The sequence below is a fragment of the Austrofundulus limnaeus genome, unplaced genomic scaffold (genome assembly GCF_001266775.1).
Source record: "Austrofundulus limnaeus strain Quisiro unplaced genomic scaffold, Austrofundulus_limnaeus-1.0 Scaffold312, whole genome shotgun sequence".
NCBI classification, from domain to species: domain Eukaryota; kingdom Metazoa; phylum Chordata; class Actinopteri; order Cyprinodontiformes; family Rivulidae; genus Austrofundulus; species Austrofundulus limnaeus.
Genome location: NW_013952714.1, coordinates 470,536 through 490,001, shown reverse-complemented (window position 1 = coordinate 490,001; position 19,466 = coordinate 470,536). Strand labels below are relative to the sequence as shown.

At 39.1% G+C, this 19,466-nt stretch overlaps 1 protein-coding gene across 1 annotated transcript in view; it reads left to right on the top strand.

The window, feature by feature from the left end:
- The window catches only part of itpr1b (inositol 1,4,5-trisphosphate receptor, type 1b), a gene marked incomplete in the record, with an annotated part of 134,739 nt that overhangs the window by 17,048 nt on the left and 98,225 nt on the right, over nucleotides 1–19,466 (top strand). Inside the window, 23 exon segments of the mRNA XM_014021964.1 lie at nucleotides 263–367; nucleotides 2,703–2,747; nucleotides 2,832–2,861; nucleotides 3,343–3,497; nucleotides 9,972–10,071; nucleotides 10,154–10,314; nucleotides 10,525–10,666; nucleotides 10,758–10,916; nucleotides 11,010–11,182; nucleotides 12,949–13,068; nucleotides 13,156–13,347; nucleotides 13,522–13,773; nucleotides 13,853–13,994; nucleotides 14,075–14,228; nucleotides 14,355–14,548; nucleotides 14,620–14,758; nucleotides 16,298–16,352; nucleotides 17,868–18,033; nucleotides 18,149–18,316; nucleotides 18,396–18,464; nucleotides 18,548–18,685; nucleotides 18,774–18,899; nucleotides 19,005–19,205. Coding sequence (XP_013877418.1) covers nucleotides 263–367; nucleotides 2,703–2,747; nucleotides 2,832–2,861; nucleotides 3,343–3,497; nucleotides 9,972–10,071; nucleotides 10,154–10,314; nucleotides 10,525–10,666; nucleotides 10,758–10,916; nucleotides 11,010–11,182; nucleotides 12,949–13,068; nucleotides 13,156–13,347; nucleotides 13,522–13,773; nucleotides 13,853–13,994; nucleotides 14,075–14,228; nucleotides 14,355–14,548; nucleotides 14,620–14,758; nucleotides 16,298–16,352; nucleotides 17,868–18,033; nucleotides 18,149–18,316; nucleotides 18,396–18,464; nucleotides 18,548–18,685; nucleotides 18,774–18,899; nucleotides 19,005–19,205 — 3,186 coding nt within the window.

The window sequence follows — 19,466 nt, the reverse complement described above, 5'->3', positions numbered from 1 at the left end:
AGTTTTAGGGTCAGGCAGGTACCTGTGAGGTTAGTTTTAGGGTCAGGTAGGTTCCTGTGAGGTTAATTTTAGAGTATATGGTCAGGGTTAGGATAAAAAGTCTAAAAATAATGAAAGTCAATGCACAGTCCCCATGGCGTTGAAGAACAAACATGTGCATGTGTGCGTGTGTGTTTGTTCCATTTTTGATGTTGTTTCAACAAGAAGATGTCATATCAGTAGATATTTTTTAATGATTTTTGCCATGTTTTCTCATCACCAGGTGGTTCATCATGACCCATGCAGAGGAGGTGCAGGCTACTGGAACAGCTTGTTCAGGTTTAAACATTTAGCCACAGGGTGCTATTTGGCTGCAGAGGTGGGTGAGGTGAGTGTTAATTATTTATTGTGTACAAGGCTATAATCACTTCATGTTACTGTAATTTATATTACTACATCAGATTTTGTTTAAAGGCTTGGGGTGTATTCACACCTGACACATTTGGTCCGCTTTAAACAGACCAGAGTTCATTTTCCCCTGTTGGTCCGGACCTTTTATGCAGGTGTGAATACACTCATGCAAACCCTGGTGTGGATCAAACAACCGGACCAAGAYCCATTTTTGAAGTGGTCTCTGTACACTTCCAAACAAACTCAGACCAGCTAGAATACAGACCGGCTTCAAACCGAACCAACATTTTGGACTTCACAAGCCACCATTGCTAAGTAACATGGTAACAATTAAACCTTCAGTGTTGCTGATGCTACAACTGCAATACAAACAATGGCTGTGTCTAAATGTCGCATTGGTATACAAGCTATCCCTATCATGGCATGTGCAAACCCTCCATTGGTTACAGAAAGACTAAGCAGGCAGTATGACCGCTCGGCAGCCGACCGGTCGACGCGCCGTCACGTGGTTGTTCAGCGTTGGTTTTCACACACACCTTTCATAACTCCTCAGACACCCTGCCCCGAGCTCCTGGGAAACTCCTCCCACTGCAGCATACGTCACTGCATGGGTTTTCTCTACTGGTGGAGTCCAATGCTGAAAAAAAAAGTCAGAGACTCGTCACCTGACATTATTTATCCACAAACTGGTCCTGGATTAAGCTCCAAAGTTTTCATCAGTCAGATTTCACCGTGAAAAACGTCTGTTTTATCCCCTTTTATGAGGTTTTGGCCGTTTGACTATCTTCATAAATCGCTGCTTCCTGGTAACAGTCAACTCTGGAATGAGTAGTTGAAGCAAACACAGCGTCAGAGCGCTTTCAGCACAAACACTCCTACAAACTTCTGATCAATCACACCATATACAGTAGTTCGTATGTGTCCTTATGTGGAGGGGGGTGAAAAGTTTGACCTGCGGGTTGCGACAAGAAGTGCCGAAATGTCGGCAATGCAAACAGAAGTGACGCAATTTTCGTCATGAAACTGCGACAGTCGGCATGATTTCAGCAGTTCGGCAGCAGCATGCTGGAGCCAAGGAGGTCCAAAAGGTCAATTCGTAGGTGCCTTTTCATGCGGCCGACAAAACCCCGAAAACATCCTATGTCGCTGATTATATCCCAGAATTCATTGCACCTTCAGCAAATTCAACAGAAAACAAAGACAGCTGATTTTTTTAAAATTATTATTATTTTATGGTGGAGTTTGTTTTGTTTTTATTTTTATGACAGAGTTTGGAAATTTATCATTGACCAAAGGATGTAAGTTTAACAACTCAGCTGAAGAAACTTTTGTTGCAGTGAGATGTTAAATAAAATGCAGTTACGGGTGCTGAAACTGGAGGTAAACCCAAATTATTAATGCTTTTTATTCATTTACTTGTAAGCTTTTCTATTAAAACTGAATTTTATGACGTTGTACCTAAAACAACTGAAGCATTGTGGTATAAAACATATGATGGCAACAAGACAGAGCGTGGTCACGCAAACATAYCTTTTTCCATCTACTAGACCATTTCATTCCACATCTCTTTATGCAGCCGACTCGAGCGGCCTACGGCCCACGTAGACTGTGGCCAACGTTGGTTGCAACCCATGAATTGAGACAATAATTGAGCTGTTGTGGGTCAGGGCTCGCGGAGTATCTTGTCTCCTCTGTGATGTGGTACGCATTAGCCAATGTCGTCTCAAAATTAGAAGTATATCAACACAAAACCTTCTTTTGAATGTGCTGCTCTTGAAATTCAAAATGATATTATAGCTTTATTATCAGTACCATCTCTATTTCCGGGTCTGTACTGTCCCGCCCCCATCATTTCTGTCCAACRGGAGCAATGACYGTCACCTGCGTGGCTTTGTTTATAAATTATAGCCCCTTGCAAAAAAGCACAATGTGATTTTTTTTCTTTTCCTTGGCTAAATATTGTTGCTGTTACACCTTTTTGGGTTGGAAATACTGGACGGCTCCATGATATTTTTATTGCATTGTTGTATTGTGTATTTTTGTATTGTACAGCACTTTGTGAAGTTATTTCTAAGAAAAGTGCTTTATAGATAAAATTTTACTTACTTACTTACTTAAACTGCACCACATGAAAACAAAACAAAACAAAACAAAAAGTCCACTTTTAATCCAGACCAAACAAGTGGACCAAAGGACTTTCATGGTGTGATTACACCCTTGGACTATATGGTAACAGTTTTGGTAGAGGTGTAGTAGAGGACAACAGTTTGTATTTGTTGATGCTGAGGATGAAGATTTTTGTCCTTTTTTAGGTGAATCCAGAATTTGAGGAGGAAAGTGCTGAACAACGTTGCTCAGTAAGTTAGCTCAACCTCCTATCCTATTTKCCATCTAATGCTGGGTTCTGTTTTACTTATGAGCCTTTTTGTTTTTTGCTATAGGAGGTGGACTTTACACCATTTAATTTCCAGGTACTGTAACATAATTTCCTGTTGGCCTCAAACACCTGGCTGCAATAAGAGTTACTGTCTTGAATTTGATAGTTTTCTTTCTTTTTTTTTTTTTTGTTCTGTATTGGTGTCATTGTCTGTTACGTGCTCTTTCCTTTCCGATCAGTTACTGACACAGCTATGGTTTCTGTTTTTCATCAGCATCAGATTTATTTGTTTTAGTTGCACCAAATTACCACTAGGTGCCACTGTGTCTTCATCTTAACTGATTTCATCATTTTGGTTGCATCCATCACATTGTGCTGGAGAGACACAAAAGTCTGATTCAGTTTTTTTTTCACTACTTCTTTTTGGAATGAGAAAATATTTTCAAAATCTTCAGTGGTGACTTACAGATCAAAGTGAAAACCTGCAAACTTCTTTACTTTATATAATATTAAAAACTGTTGTGTTTCCACAGATTCCTGTCTGCTCTTTTCACTGTATTTTTGTTCTCTTTTAGCTGGATGCAGACAATGAAGCTCTTCGAGGCCGTCTCCGTGCTCCACAGGAGAAGATCATGTACACTCTGGTTCCTGTTCCCGACGGGATGGATATCTCCTCTATCTTTGAGCTGGACCCCACCACTCTGAGAGGAGGTGATTCCATGGTGCCCAGGTATGACTTGTACACCTGTCCTTGTGCATTTACAGTGGGGTGTGAAAGTTTGGGCAGCCTTGTTAATTTTCCTGATTTACCTTTTATAAATCATTGATTGGATAAAAATAATCAGTTAAATATATCATATAGGGGACAAACACAGTGAAATTTGAGAAGTGAAATGGTTTATATGATTTACAGAAAGTGTGCAATAATTGTTTAAACAAAATTAGGCAGGTGCATAAATTTGGGCACCATAAAAAAAACCCTTAACTCAATATTTAGTAGCTCCTCCTTTCACAGAAATAACAGCCTCTAAACACTTCCTATAGCTTCTAATGAGAGTCTGGATTGTGGCTGAAGGTATTTTAGACCACTCTTCTTWACAAAACATCTCTAGTTCATTCAGGTTTGATGGTTTCTGAGCATGGACAGCTSTCTTTAAGTGACACCACAGAGTTTCAATAATATTCAGGTCTGGGGACTGAGATGGTCATTCCAGAACRTTGTACTTGTTTCTCTGCATGAAKGYCTTAGTAGATTTTGAGCAGTGTTTAGGGTGGTTGTTGGAAGATGCAGCCCCGGCGCATCTTCAGCTTTGTCACTGATTCCTGGACATTGGTCTCCAGAATCTGCTGATGGTAAATGGTAAATGGTACTGAACTTATAGAGCGCTTTTCAAGTCCCTCCAGACCCCCAAAGCGCTTTAACCTAACAGACATTCACCCATTCACACTCACAGTCACATTCACACACTGATGATGGCAAACTACACTGTAGCCACAGCTGCCCTGGGGCACACTGACAGAAGTGAGGCTGCCATGCAACGGCGCCACCGGACCCTCTGACCACCATCAGTAGGCAAGGTGGGTGAAGTGTCTTGCCCAAGGACACAACGACTGAGACGGCTGGACGGGGGATCGAACCAGCGACCTTCCGGTTCCAGAACGACTCCCCTAACCACTCTGCCACAGCCGCCCCTGATATTGGTTGGAATCCATGCGTCCCTCAACTTTAACAAGATTCCCAGTCCCTGTACTGGCCACACAGCCCCACAACATGATGGAACCACCCCCACATTTTACTGTAGGTAGCAGGTGTTTCTCTAGGAGTGCTGTATGTTTTCCTCCATGCATAACGACCCTTGTTCTGCCCAAATAACTATTTTAGTTTCATCAGTCCACAGCACCTTATTCCAAAATGGAGCTGGCTTGTCCAAATGTGCTTTAGCATACCTCAAGCAGCTGTTTGTGATGTGGGCGGAGAAAAGGCTTCCTCTGCATCACTCTCCCATACAGCATCTCCTTGTGTAAAGTGTGCTGAATAGTTGAACGATGCACAGTGACTCCATCAGCAGCAAGATGATGTTGTAGGTCTTTGGTGCTGATCTGTGGGTTGACTCTGACTGTTCTCAACATCCTTCACTTCTGTTTATTGGAGATTTGTCTTGGTCTGCCACTTCAATCCTTGACTTGAACTGTGCCTGTGGTCCTCCATTTTCTCACAATGTTTCTCACAGAGGAGACTGAAAGCTGAAATCTCTGATAGCTTTCTGTATCCTTCCCCTAAACCATGATGGTGAACAATCTTTGTCTTCAGCTCATTTGAAAGTTGTTTTCAGACTCCCATGCTGCGACTCTTCAGAGACGATGCCCCCCTTAAATACCCTTTCTCATAATTGGAGTCACCTGTGTATGGAGTTCAAGGGTCACTGAACTTATCAAACCAAATTTAAGTTCCAATAATTAGTTCTAAAGGTTTTGAAATCATTAAAATGACAACAGTGCCCAAATTTATGCACCTGCCTAATTTTGTTTAACCAATTATTGCACAGTTTCTGTAAATCATATAAACTTCATTTCACTTCTCAAATATCACTGTGTTTGTCCCCTATATGATATAGTTAACTGATTTTTTTATCCAAACAATCAATGATTTATAAAGGTAAATCAGGAAAATTAACAAGGGTCCCCAAACTTTCACACCCCACTGTACACTAACATCAACAATACACCGATGTTAAGCTCCAAAATAAAGGACCATGTTCACAAAACATTAATGCATATAATGTTCATTTTTGGTTACTGCGATATGTGAAGAAAACTATGAAGCGACTGAGGAAGGAGTTGAGACATATATTAGTTTGCAGATGATGTCACGGAGGATTTCAAAGATGTGCTCTTCCTTTAATAGACGAAAATAACATCAAGTATTTTGTAAATTCAGAGGGACTTTTTCACCAAATGACAAATACTTTAACACAACATCAACCTATCGAACGGACCACAATGATGTCAAGGCAACAGCATTTCAAAGCATGAGTGCAGTAGCCTTTTGACTCATGTGTTTGGCTGAGGGGAATTTCGAACACCAGCAGAAATCAGTTTCTGAATGTGTAGAGAAGGATCCGATTTGTTTTGTCACCTGCTGTTTTTGGTCTTTCTTACTTGCTTTGTTTAGTAATTGTAATTTATTTAAATTATTTGCTTCAGACGTTGGAAAAAGTTTGATAATTAATAGTGGCAAAGCATTTAGTTTATTTTTATTTTACAAAAAAATTGTTTTTATGCCCTAATGATCTTTGTGCCGTCGGATAATTACCAARAAAAGCTGAGGAAGTGGCCGTTGTGTGTGAAGCAGGAAATAAATCAATCCCTATTTTAACAGTTCTCTTTTGTGTTAACGTACCTTTTTATGCGCATCTTGAGTGTTATTGTATTTTAAATGCAAGTATGCTGTTGATGGAGCCCCGTCGAAGAAAAAAAAAAGTCATCATCGGGGACAAACAAAAAATATTTTTTCTGTTCTATGTATGGACAAAAACTCTAAATTTCAAAATACTGTTAAAGTTTTAATTATATTTTGATTATATTTATGGTCAAATAAAAACAAAAATTGAGTAAACATAATCTGACAGAATTTATTTATTTTCATCACTTTATTATTTTTTTTATGAAATTGAAGCCGTCATGTCTTCATTATCCACTGACGTGGTGCTGGCTACTACTCCTAGCACCTCCCTCTCTGACCTCCTTTAACCTCGTCTTTTAGACTTTAACCAGGGGATTAATTATTGCAAGTCGGAAACATTACACAAAGGTACGACTGTGGGCATCAGTAGGCAGTTACAAAATGCTTGCCAAGAATCTGGCTACTATCTGCTGTTATTGCCTAAAGCCAGAAGCACGATGCAGACGCTCGCAGTAGTCCCACAGACACGTGGAGTAGGCTGGAAGCTGTTAGCATGAAGTACATGGTCAGATCAACCTTCACTGTGTGTGACGGTTTATTCTTAATGCAGGGACGATGGAACGGTACAGGTCAAGGTGCAATAATACAACACAGAGGGCTGAAGTGGTCATAAACAGCCTGTTCTCTTCCCTCACCTGCATACTTTGTTCACTTGTAACTAGCAACACACAGACAGTGATATAAATGAGGTGTGCCATTACTACAGTGCATTGTGCAACAAATCTCGTCTTGCTGATTCACTCATTTTTCTGTTTACATTGGCATGATTACAAAAACGTGATTTTTAATAAGCTGTTTTTGGCTTCTTCACAGTCAGGTGCTGTTTATTATGCTAAGGATTGATGCAGTTAGCTCTCTGTCTTTGTGTGGCTTTTAAACCTTCTTGAATTTGTCTGATAATGTGTAGGTGTCCTAAAGCTTGATATAAAATAAATATCTTAAAATGATGGCTGACATGAAATGTGACAGGTGAATATAAAATATGKCTGTTAATGCCATTGATTTATGTCATTGGATTGGACGTCAAGGGACCTGGGCATGCTATGCAAGGGAGGTTTTTATGAATTGAGCTAATATTAACGCTAACCACTGAGATCAATGAGCAGAACACGGTGCAGTGCAAACAAACACGTAATAAATGCACAAATGGCACTAATGCTTTGCTATAAATTGCAGAAATTAATAGGAGTTTACAAGAGCAAGTAGGATTAAGACTCACAGGTATTATGCATGTTTAACCCAAATTAAGGATTTGAACTGTAAAATCAGTATGCTAACATTTAAAAACCTTCAATGTTCATTTAACCTTTTTTTAGAATAAAGTAAGTAATAGTTTATTTATTTTATGCCATACACAATAAAAKGTGCCCAGCCCTCATGAGATAAGACACACAAACATATTTAAAGATGCAGCAAAGAGAGCAACATCAACATCCTTCAAACATAAACTTTCTTTTGAAAGGGCCAAAACGTTTGAAACCTACTGAGCTAACTGAAACACATAGTAYTTAAATAAATACTGTACTTTTCTTYATCGCCCATATAAAATAAATCAGGGTCAACATCAAGGACTTTACCAAACAATTCATTTCTGAGAATTGTGTACAATGGACAATCAAACAAAMAGTGCATTTAATTTTCTATTTCATTCCAAATACACAAAGAACCTTTTCGGTCCTCCTCTGGGACTGAGTGAAATCGTCCAGTTTCTAATGCTAGAGGCAAAGTACCAGATCTAAGCTGTGCACACAATGACCTCTCTGGTTAAGTTCCATGTCACATGATGCTCTGGACCATAAAAATAAGTTGGTAATTTTGGTTTGTGTAAAATGTCACTAGTTGGACTTTCTCACTATACGGTTGTTGACAGTAACTCTATATTCCATAATCTAGTACTTGAAAGACGCAGGATCTGTACAGTTCAGTGTATGTTCTATAACCCAGGTATCGACAAAATTTTACTTTATTTATTTATGAACACCTAATGCTGAATCTGATTGGACTTTTCATTCTTTTTTCAAATGTTAGATGTYCATCCACAATATTTTCCAAATATTTAGATTTTTTTAGTAATAGACAGGATGATGGGCCCAAAGCTAAATGTAAATGATGCCACTGCATGACTCAGCTTTCTAAAATGAATAACTTCAGTTTTATTGCAATTTATCTTTAACCAAATTTTTTTACACCAACCATAAACAACACTTAACAGTTTCTGAAGAACAGGTTCATTCTCAGCAATAAGCACTGTCATCTGCATACAGTAGTATACAGACTTTTATATCACCTACTCTCACATCTGCCTCCTTAACAGCTGTTATCAAATCCTTTTTTATATAATCCAAAGAGAAGGAAACAGAGCATCTCCTTGTTTAACACTATGTGGTGTTTGTTGGTAACCAGCCTGTTCTGTATTCATTTAACTGAATGCAATAATCTGAATTTTGATATTCAACTTTTACAGAATTATAGAATTTCCCGTCAATCCCTGCTTTTAATAACTGAAAATGCAACAATTACTGATTAATTCAAAGAATTTTTGAAACTCTATAAAGCATGCAAAAGTAGACTTTCCTCCTTGTTTCCTGGCATTAACTATTGTAGTTAAAGGGGACTAAATGTGCAAAATTCACTTTTTCAGTTTTTTTTAACTTACATTTKGGTCTGTACTGCTTCTAAAAACAGTCCAAGCACCAAAAATGGAGGGGGTTTCCATAGCATCTTATCCATACAGCAGGTTTTGAAGAGAGCTAAAGAACAGGCAGAACTGAAAAGGTGAAATTTCATTATCTGAGATTCATTTTGTGAATTAAATCAAATGAACATGTTTTGTAAACCCACCGATGGATCCTAACTTGTTCTAGGACCTCCATATTAGGTCACCTTTAAAGAATATATGATAGCTCTTTTCTTTCAAAACCCATTATGTTCCTCTGCCAATTTAATACAAGATTCAAAATAATTAACCAACCTATCATGAAGAACACTGGAATAGTTTATAACAAAACTAAGGAGACTAATGACCTTTTTTATGATAGATTACCTATTAAATATATTATTTACTGATATTAAACCTACAAAATATGGACTTTTACTGGAGTACTGGCAAATTAAACTGCACAATATTTCATCATTAATGACAAAGACAGTAATGTAATGATCATAAACAATAAATGATTCTGCTCTTATCAAGTTTTCAGACAAGCCAGTCTATTCAACGGTTATGTTTTCTACACCTAATAATTGTTTTTTAAATCTAATTTCCAGACAATAGAAGGAAAAATTGTACCAGCTGTGGTTAAACACTTGTTGGCATCAGATAGAGTCTTCATCAATATTCAGCAGTCATTTTTCAGCTCTCACWTAAACATATGCAAAAACATTTGCGAAGCACAACACAATGTGGGTTAGTGTCAGACCAATATTTTGGATCCAAAATGGCCGACGTTAAAATAGCCAACATGGTCACCACCCATCTTGAAAAGTTYCCCCCCTCCCAAATACTAATGTGCAGGAACTTAATGTCACCAACCGTTCCCGTTTTATTTAGGTGTATCCATATAAATGGCCCACCCTGTWTATCAATTGTTAMATTACTGATTACATTAATTTCTGATGATACAATGTTTCATTGCTTTATGTTCTTCAGGTGTTAAAGACAAAATGAAATATTCCCATTTCAGCTCCACTTTGTACTTTAACTTACAACCTATTTTATTCCTCCCTCTCTCTTACCTCCAGGAGCTCCTATGTCAGGTTAAGACACTTATGCACAAACACATGGGTTCATAGTACCAACCTCCCYATTGACAAAGAGGAGGAGAAGCCTGTCATGTTACGGGTGAGCAGCTGAATGAAGCAGTCAGTCAAAAAGAGAGGACAGCATCTTCTACATCCTCATAAGTTGGTGTTTTGTTTTCCAGATTGGAACATCAGCAGTAAAAGAAGATAARGAAGCATTTGCCATAGTTCCAGTGCCACCATCAGAAGTGCGTGATTTAGATTTTGCCAATGATGCAAGTAAAGTGTTGGCTTCCATTGCTGGCAAACTAGAAAAGGGAACCATTACACAAAATGAAAGAAGGTACGCTTGGAAATGATCACGAAATTGTCTACACTTTTAGATTTTCTGCATAAAACTGTATCAAATCTTACAACATATTGACCATGTTTGTAAATTTTCTTTTTTATAAATGTGGAAAAAACGTTGCACTGAAATAATTTTCCAACAACTTGTTGTGTAAAGTGTATATGAGACAGTTTATCTTTTTTCCCTGATATGTTCACATTCAAGATTTGTGACCAAGCTSCTGGAGGATTTGGTTTTCTTTGTGGTAGACATTCCCAACAGTGGACAGGATGTTTTAGAGATCATGGTTAACAAACCCAACCGAGAGAGACAAAAGCTCATGAGAGAGCAGAATATTCTTAAACAGGTAGGCCGTACATTTTAGAGACAGTTTGAGGTTTGACCTTTTAAAATGTTCATTTAGAACACCTTTTAAATAACTTTTTTTGTCTTTACAGATTTTCAAACTACTCCAAGCCCCTTTCACAGACAGTGGGGACGGTCCCATGCTGCGTCTGGAAGAACTCGGGGATCAGCGCCATGCGCCATTCAGACATATTTGCAGGCTTTGCTACAGAGTCCTTCGCCATTCCCAGCAAGATTACAGGAAGAACCAAGTGGGCTGCACACTAAAGCGCTACCCTGGACTTTTGATATTTCATCCTTATCTTTAGCTGTAATGTTTTTCTTTACTTTGAATCCTTTCACAGGAATATATAGCCAAACAGTTTCGCTTCATGCAGAAGCAAATTGGGTATGATGTGCTGGCAGAAGATACGATAACAGCTCTTCTCCACAACAACAGGAAGTTACTGGAAAAACACATCACTGCTGCTGAAATAGACACCTTTGTCACTCTAGTGAGGAAGAATCGGGAGCCAAGGTAGGCAAAGGGATAACAAATGTAAATCTTTATGAATATATTAAAACTCATGAAGACACAGGGAAACTGCTTGTGTGTGTTTTTCGTGTTCAGGATAAGTTGATTAGAACTACTCTGTACATCTGCTGTAGTTTGCCTTGTGAAATTTTGTTGGTAAAATGTAAAACTTTCGGGTCCATGTTTAAAAGTGTTTTTTACAGTTTGAAATACACAAAGCACACCTTAGTCTTTCAGAATTCTTTTTGTAACACGTAATATTTCCTGATTATATATTACATACAGTGGTGGGTGCTAGTCCCCTAAAGAGCAAATTGTGGAACTAATTTTCTTGTTTGTGCTTTTACAAATTTTTTAAAATCTATTTGTGGATTTGCACTTTCTAAAAATTATGAATGTGATAGCGCTAATTTAATTATTTCAACTTATATTGCTCGTCATTATTTTTAACAGTGGAGGGAGAAAGCTGTCTCAAGTCAATACAATGCAAAAATATTGTATTTAAACAGCARTCCCTCAGACGTCTGTTCACAGAAGCTATATACTTTAGCTGTCCTTCTGTCCCACAATTTTAATTTGAGAGACAATTCCCACAATTCTTTGCGTTTACATGACAGGAAGCAATTGGAGCTACGTCACTGGGCGACACTCCCACTCCCAGCCATTCTCCACTGGCATGCCTGTTGCGGTTCTGCTGGGTTCGGGTTCGGCCGAATGTGTCTCCATGTTCCATCTGCGCACTTTGTACTGATGGTTCTGGGTAGAAGCAAGTACAGAATACAGCACGCTTATGATTTTGACGTCAGCAGAATGCTACCTGTGGATTAGTTCTTGAATTGATAGACAGAGGAAAGACGTTACTTGCGCTTCCTCCTGGAAAGAACCTTTTTGGCGGTCTTGGGAAATCAGAACTCGCAAACACAGAATGCATTGCTTCAGTTCTCCAATAAACAGTTTAAAATTACTAATATATCCTGCATGCTTTTTTACCGAAGCCCTACCATAAACATAAAATAGGACCAAGAAGCAGCAGAACTAGCAATTCTCAACAACTGTTTATTTATCACCATGAGCCAAAAGTCTGTTTCAACAAATCACCTCCCCAAACTGCGGTGATAAGTGCAAYGCTGTAAAAGTCAAGTACTTGTAGTCAGCAGTGTCCTGCAAGAGTGGCTCATGTTACACTGAAAATAAATAATTAACAAAGAAGCATAAATACCTAAATATAAATGACATCTTGAAACATTCATGTCAGTTTTTTGCCTTTGAAATAAAACAAACAAAAAAAAAACAGTCATCATTTAAATAATTATACGACTAAATAATATTATCAGATTCATTTTTATTTTGGACCTAAATAGAAATAATAAAATAAAAAATATATATTTTTAGTGTGAATAAAAGTCTTTCTGAAATATTTGTGAAAACACTGTCCTGCCTTGTTTCTCCCAGCAATAACAGTAATAATCTCTCCTTACCTGAGAAAAGCTGGCATCATTATGGTCCCTGCTGCTGGATCTGTCGCCTCCCTGACTTTGCTCTTTGTATTGTGTCAATCAAGATTTACTTAAATACTGTATGTGGAAAGCAAGCCAGCAGAACTTCTGCACAGAAACTGAACACTATTGGTAGCTAACTTGTTAACTAGCTCAACATATTTTAGCATGTATTAACTCAGTCATTTAGCTATCATTATCTGCTTCCAACAACATTATTCAACTTGAATGGTTGGATAAAATACTTTTTTTTCTTTCATAATCTGTGCCTAGATTTCTGGACTACCTGTCAGACCTCTGTGTCTCCATGAATAAATCCATCCCAGTGACACAGGAGCTTATCTGCAATGCAGTGCTGGACTCTAGCAATGCTGACATCCTCATCGAAACTAAGTGAGCTATTTACTTTAGTACGTTAGCAAGCTTGACTTACCGGAATGACTAAGCGCTAAGAAATCKTTTGTATGTGCTGTTTGCCAGATTGGTCTTGTCAAGGTTTGAGATTGAGGGGCCAGCGAATGGCGAGAGCCCTGTAGAGGCAGAAGATGAAGAGGAGGTTTGGTTGTTCTGGAAAGACAATTGTAAGGAGATCCGCAGTAAGAGCATTCGTGAGTTGGCCCAGGATGCAAAGGAGGGTCAGAAGGAGGACCAAGAAGTGGTCAGCTATTACAGGTAAACTGTCCTTTTATACTAATAAAACATGGTCATTTTGTTACATACCTGACCATTGTTCTTTATTTGTACCTAGTCAGATTTGTTTAAACAGTACGACTAAGAAAGCATTTTAAAATCTATTCTGATAGCTAGAAATGACAAATATTTCAACGTTTTTGTATTTTCTTCAAGGTGCCAACTGAATCTCTTTGCGCGGATGTGTTTGGATCGGCAGTACCTGGCCATCAACAAGATTTCTGGTCAGCTGGACGTGGATTTGATCCTGCGCTGYATGTCTGACGAAGACCTGCCTTATGACTTGCGGGCATCTTTCTGCCGTCTGATGTTGCACATGCACGTGGACCGTGATCCTCAGGAGCAGGTCACGCCTGTCAAATACGCCCGCCTGTGGTCTGAGATTCCATCAAAAATCGCCATTGATGAGTGAGTATATCTCGCATATACTTTTAGGTGACTTGTATTTATCGTTTCAAGGATGCCTCTTCACCTGTCTACTCTGCAGCTACGACAATGATGGAACCACTCGAGATGAGATCAAGGAGCGGTTCAGCCTCACCATGGATTTTGTGGAAACCTACCTGAGGGAGGTGGTGTCTCAGAATATTCCTTTCTCTGACAAAGAGAAGAACAAACTTACCTTTGAGGTAAAATACTCTGTGTGCCTCTTGTGGACAGACAAAACAAAGAATAAGAAATTATAATTATATTATTTTCTTGTTTGTAGGTAGTGAACCTGGCAAGAAACCTCATATACTTTGGTTTCTACAACTTCAGTGACTTGCTGCGCTTGACAAAAATCTTACTGAACATTTTGGACTGTGTTCATGTCAGCACTGTTTACCCCATAAACAAAATTGAGAAGGGTGACGAAAACAAAGGTAAAATACATGTTTTATTTGGCTTGGCTGAGTTATTCTGAATAATTTTTTGTCAGGATGGATTTGAATCGTTATTATTCCTTCTCTCTGTCTCTTGTGTGTTGGTGTTTGTTGGATGTACTGAAGCTGGCAGTAATGTAATGAAGTCCATTCATGGAGTGGGAGAGCTGATGACACAGGTAGTCCTACGTGGAGGTGGTTTGCTTCCCGCCACACCAACTCATCAGCCTGAAGGAGACGTGGTGAAAACACAGACAGAACCAGAGAGGGAGGACATCATGGTCATGGACACAAAGCTCAAAATCATTGAGATTCTGCAGGTGGGTCGTAAATTAAAGTGTTACTTCTGACCTCTTWGTCCATATATTTACTCTTTTTTCCCCCTCTGCAGTTTATTCTGAATGTACGGCTGGACTACAGGATTTCTTGCCTGCTTTGTATTTTCAAACGGGAGTTTGATGAGAACAACCCACAAGGAGACAACCCTGTCAGTCAGAATGGAACCAACAACATTACAGCTCAGATGCCAGGTATGAGAAAATGCAGTTTAACATCTGAGATGAAAGCTTTTGGATCTACATTGCAGGCAAATGCAACCGAAATCGTTTTTTTTTTTTTTTTTTTTTGTGCCCCATTCAACCTATATTAAAAAGTTTTTAATGACAGTCTGAACGGGACAAATCCATGTTTTGTTTTGTTTTTTTTTCAAATCCATCTCAGGCCTTTTCAGTATCTGGTACTGAATTGGATACATATCTGATGTTTTCAAAGCGACTGTGAACGCTCGTGTTGCATTAAATTAGATTTTACATCAGTGAGGTGCAGGTGAAGTATGGATAAAGATGCTAACCTCGAATCTTGCTGTTTAAATCTGTAGCTCCACACGTCTTCAGCTACAGTACAGATGTCCAGTTTATTCTGCTTTGTTCTTTTAATTTTCGATGTCCTGGATGACAAAGAATTCACAGAAACACGATAGGAATGACCAGCATCAGTCGAGGACCATATCGATCCTAAAGTTACTCGGTCGATAATTTACTTCCAGCATGTCGCTTTGGCTACGTTCACACTGCAGGTCTTAATGTTCAATTCTGATATTTTTGAAAAAAAATCAGATCTTTTGGTGTGAACGTTCACATCACATTTAAAATGCGACCTGCATCAGACTCCAGTGTGAACTCTACACAGCTCTGATGTGACACGCATGCGCAGTAAAAGACGTGACGTCTCATTCAGCCGACTTGTTTGTTTACTGAGCTAGCATGGATGCTACTTTTAGCACGTCGAATCTGAAGTTGTTTAATCAGAGCCTATTAAATAATTATCTGACATACTTGTTTAGTTCAGTGTTTATATCTGAACCTGCCTCTGACTGGATGCTCCAGTGAAGCTTTTTTATTTTTGGAACGAAGCAACGAGCTGGAAATAAAGTACCAACCGAGTATTTTTAGGATCGATACGGTCCGCGACTGAAGCTGGACGTTACTATCTAAAGTACATGGAAAATTAAAAGAAAAAACAAAGCAACTGGACTTCTGTTTTGGACATGGAGCTACAGATTTAAACAGCGTGAATCAAGGTTAGTGTCTTATCGATCYKTCAGCCCCACCTCCCTGGTGAAAACAGTCAGATGGTCAGTCAGACTGCAGTCACTTTAAAAAACATCAGATATGTATCTGATTCAGTACCACATACTGAAACTGCCTGGGTTTGATCTGAAAAAATCTAATTTGTTGCGTTCAGACTATCATAAAAAAATCAGATATRTTGCATTTACCTGCAGTGTGAATGTAGCCGTTGTTCCAAAACTAAAATGCTGCATCAGAACATCCGGTCAGAGGCAGGTTCAGATGTAAACGCTAAACTAAACGTCATTGCCGTGTAGAGTTCACACTGGAGTCAGATGAAGGTTGTATATAATGTGGACGTTCTCGTCACAAAATCTGGTTTACAAAAAAATTGGAATTGAGCATTAAGACCTGCGGTGTGAACGAAGCCTAATACTCTGTTCCATCAATCAATAAAAATGCRATGTTTGATACGTTTTCATTGTGTTGCTTTATCTCTAGGTAATTTTGACTTTGAGAACATTGAGGAACAGGCAGAGGGCATCTTTGGTGGAAGGTAACTCATGGATTTCTAGTGTTTTCAAAACTTTGTAAAAGCCCAACAATATCCTAAAGCAGTGGATCCCAACCTATTTTCCTCAAAGCCCCCCTTTCCAAACCTTCAAGCCATGCTGAGACCCCCCACTTCTCTCAAACATCAATCAACCTTTATCTATTTATCAAAAAAATATTGGTAAAAAGTAAATAGCTACAAACTTTTATTTGGAAGAAGAAAAAAAACAGAGTTATACAGAGTTCAAATTTTTCAAAAGGTCTTGTTTAGATGATTTTTATATACAGACAAATCTGTATTTTCATAACCTCTCAGCAGACAAGGTTAAGCCCCCCTCCCCCCCGTGCTCTCCGGCTCCCCCCAGTAGGGCTGGGAGAATATCACAATTTTTTTTTAACTTACAAAGTGACTGAAAAATAATTTAACAAATAAATAGCTACAGAAATAAAAAAAAATAATGGCTGTTATTTCACTTTCACTAATATAACAAATAGCTGTGGTTCAGTAGAACATTAAAGAATTTTTGCAAAGTATTTAAAAAGGTATTTACGAAAAAAACATTTATGTGTAAATCATAGAATCTCACATTAATAATGTTATCCTTTTGTAAAAATGAAAGTTTTATCATTGAATTTCTCATTAAATATTTCATAAAGAAACATAAACTCTACAAAACGGTAACAATTTGTGCACACTTGCCTACTGAACCGGATCTAAGCTCATTATTTCATGGAAGGAACCCCCCCACCCCCATGACCTCCTCCTGTTTACAGAGCTTTATCAAACAACAGACAACGCTGTTTCACTTTTTCTGAAAGATCTGATTCTGCACACAACAACATGTTGAATAAACGCCCAGCTTCTGAGTGTTCAGGAGTTTTCAGCGTCTCTCAGCTGCTGTTTGTGATGCGACGCAGACAGGAAGTGCTCTCCACGTCCCGCCCAGCTCATCGTGTGCCGATAAACGTACAGAAAAGTTCTTCTCCAGATAAATGAAGAACCACTGGGACATTGTGGCTCACTTCTCTCTCTCTCTCTCTCTCTCTCTCTCTCTCGCTCTCTCGCTCTCTCTCTCGCTCTCTCTCGAGGAGCTCAGAACTCACCCTTCGTGCCTGTTAGCAGGTAACAATAGGTACAGGAAGCGACAGCGGTCAAAATACCTCAGAAACTCACCCAAACGAACTCTGTGAGATTCAGCCATTTTATACTGGATTACTTTGGTTAAGTCTGCGATTCTGACTGCGTTTCCTGAGCAACTTATAAACAGAAGTGGAGCAGGAGAAGGTGGATTCTGATTGGCTGTTGYGGCGCACATTTCTGCCATGTTTGAYCGAGTAAGACGCTCATAGCTGATCACCGTGATCGACCTGAATTTTTTCTTTATCAGTAATCGTGATCAGATAATCACCCAGTCCTACCCCCCAGGTTGGGAACCACTGACTTAAAGAATGTTGCCACTGTAAGAAATTGAGCTTCCATTGTTAGATTTATTTAGTGTTGTTGTTTTTTCAACAAAAGTGAGGAAAACACTTCATTAGATCTGGATGACCATGGTGGTCGCACGTTCCTAAGGGTCCTCCTGCACCTGACTATGCACGACTATCCACCCCTTGTGTCTGGAGCACTTCACCTGCTCTTCAGACACTTCAGCCAGAGGCAGGAAGTCCTCATGGCTTTCAAACAAGTAAACTTTACCACACCTACATTACTCTCATAGTTTTAGATTTTACCCCAGCACCATGGGCTGGATTTCCACGGTACGGTGACTAAACTCCTCTGTCCTTTTTAAAACACTTTAGGTCCAGCTGTTGGTCACCAGTCAGGATGTTGAAAACTACAAGCAGATCAAGTCAGACCTGGATCAGCTACGCTCCATAGTGGAGAAGTCTGAACTGTGGGTTTACAAAAGGCAGGGAGAGGATGTGATGGATGGAGATGGACCTTCAGAGTCTGACAGCAAAAAGAAAGTGCGCTCAATAAGTGTTGCATTGTATCAAACATCTGCATTATAAAGAAACTTATTGCAGCGTGTTTATTGTTTTAAAGGGAGACTCTCTTGGTTCTGACAAGAAGACAGAAAGCACCAGCAGTTACAATTACAGAGTTGTAAAAGAGGTATACATGTGTGTATTTTATTGTTTTATTTATTTATTKTTTTATTATTATTTTCTAAATCCTACACTTGTCGCCTGTTTTAGATCCTTGTACGCCTCAGTAAGCTGTGCGTCCAGGAGGGAAGTTCAGGAAAGAAGAGCAGGAAACAGCAGCAGAGACTTCTGAGGAACATGGGGGCGCACAGTGTGGTGCTGGAACTTCTTCAAATCCCCTATGAGAAGGTAGACTCACTTAAGAACTGAATCCAAAGATCAGCCTCATTTTGAACCATTTTGATCTAAACAATGAAATCTGCTTTCTTTGCACCAGAGTGAGGACGTTCGAATGCAGGACATCATGAAGTTGGCTCATGAATTTCTGCAGAACTTCTGTGCAGGGAACCAGCAGAATCAGACTCTTCTCCATAAACACATCAACTTATTCCTTAACCCAGGAGTGAGCGCTGCATTTGTCTAAAAAAAAAMMAAWAAAAAAAACATTTTCCCCATTGACGCCGTCTGTCCTGGAAACCATGTTGTCCCTCCTTTCTGTTCTTCACAGATCCTGGAGGCGGTCACAATGCAGCACATCTTCATGAACAATTTCCAGCTGTGCAGCGAGATCAACGAGCGTGTCGTTCAGCACTTTGTCCACTGCACTGAGACGCATGGTCGGCATGTCCAGTATCTCAAATTTCTGCAGACCATTGTTAAAGCGGAGAACAAGTTCATCAAGAAGTGCCAGGACATTGTCATGGCAGAGGTGTGTTAGGTGCAGACTAATGTGTCATCAGAGCAACACCTAAAGTCAATGGGCCTCACGCAAGAACCGTTTGTACAAACAGATTTGTTCTTAAGTTGTGCGTACGAGTGATTTAGGGGAATTTGTGGCATTCACCAATTTTCTCGTATTCTAAGATTTTCTTCAGATACGAACAAAATTCGTAAAGTTCTTCTTTTTACTTTTCGCTGTCATTTTCATGAATGGACACTTCCTGATATCTGAGGCAGGAAACATAGTCTT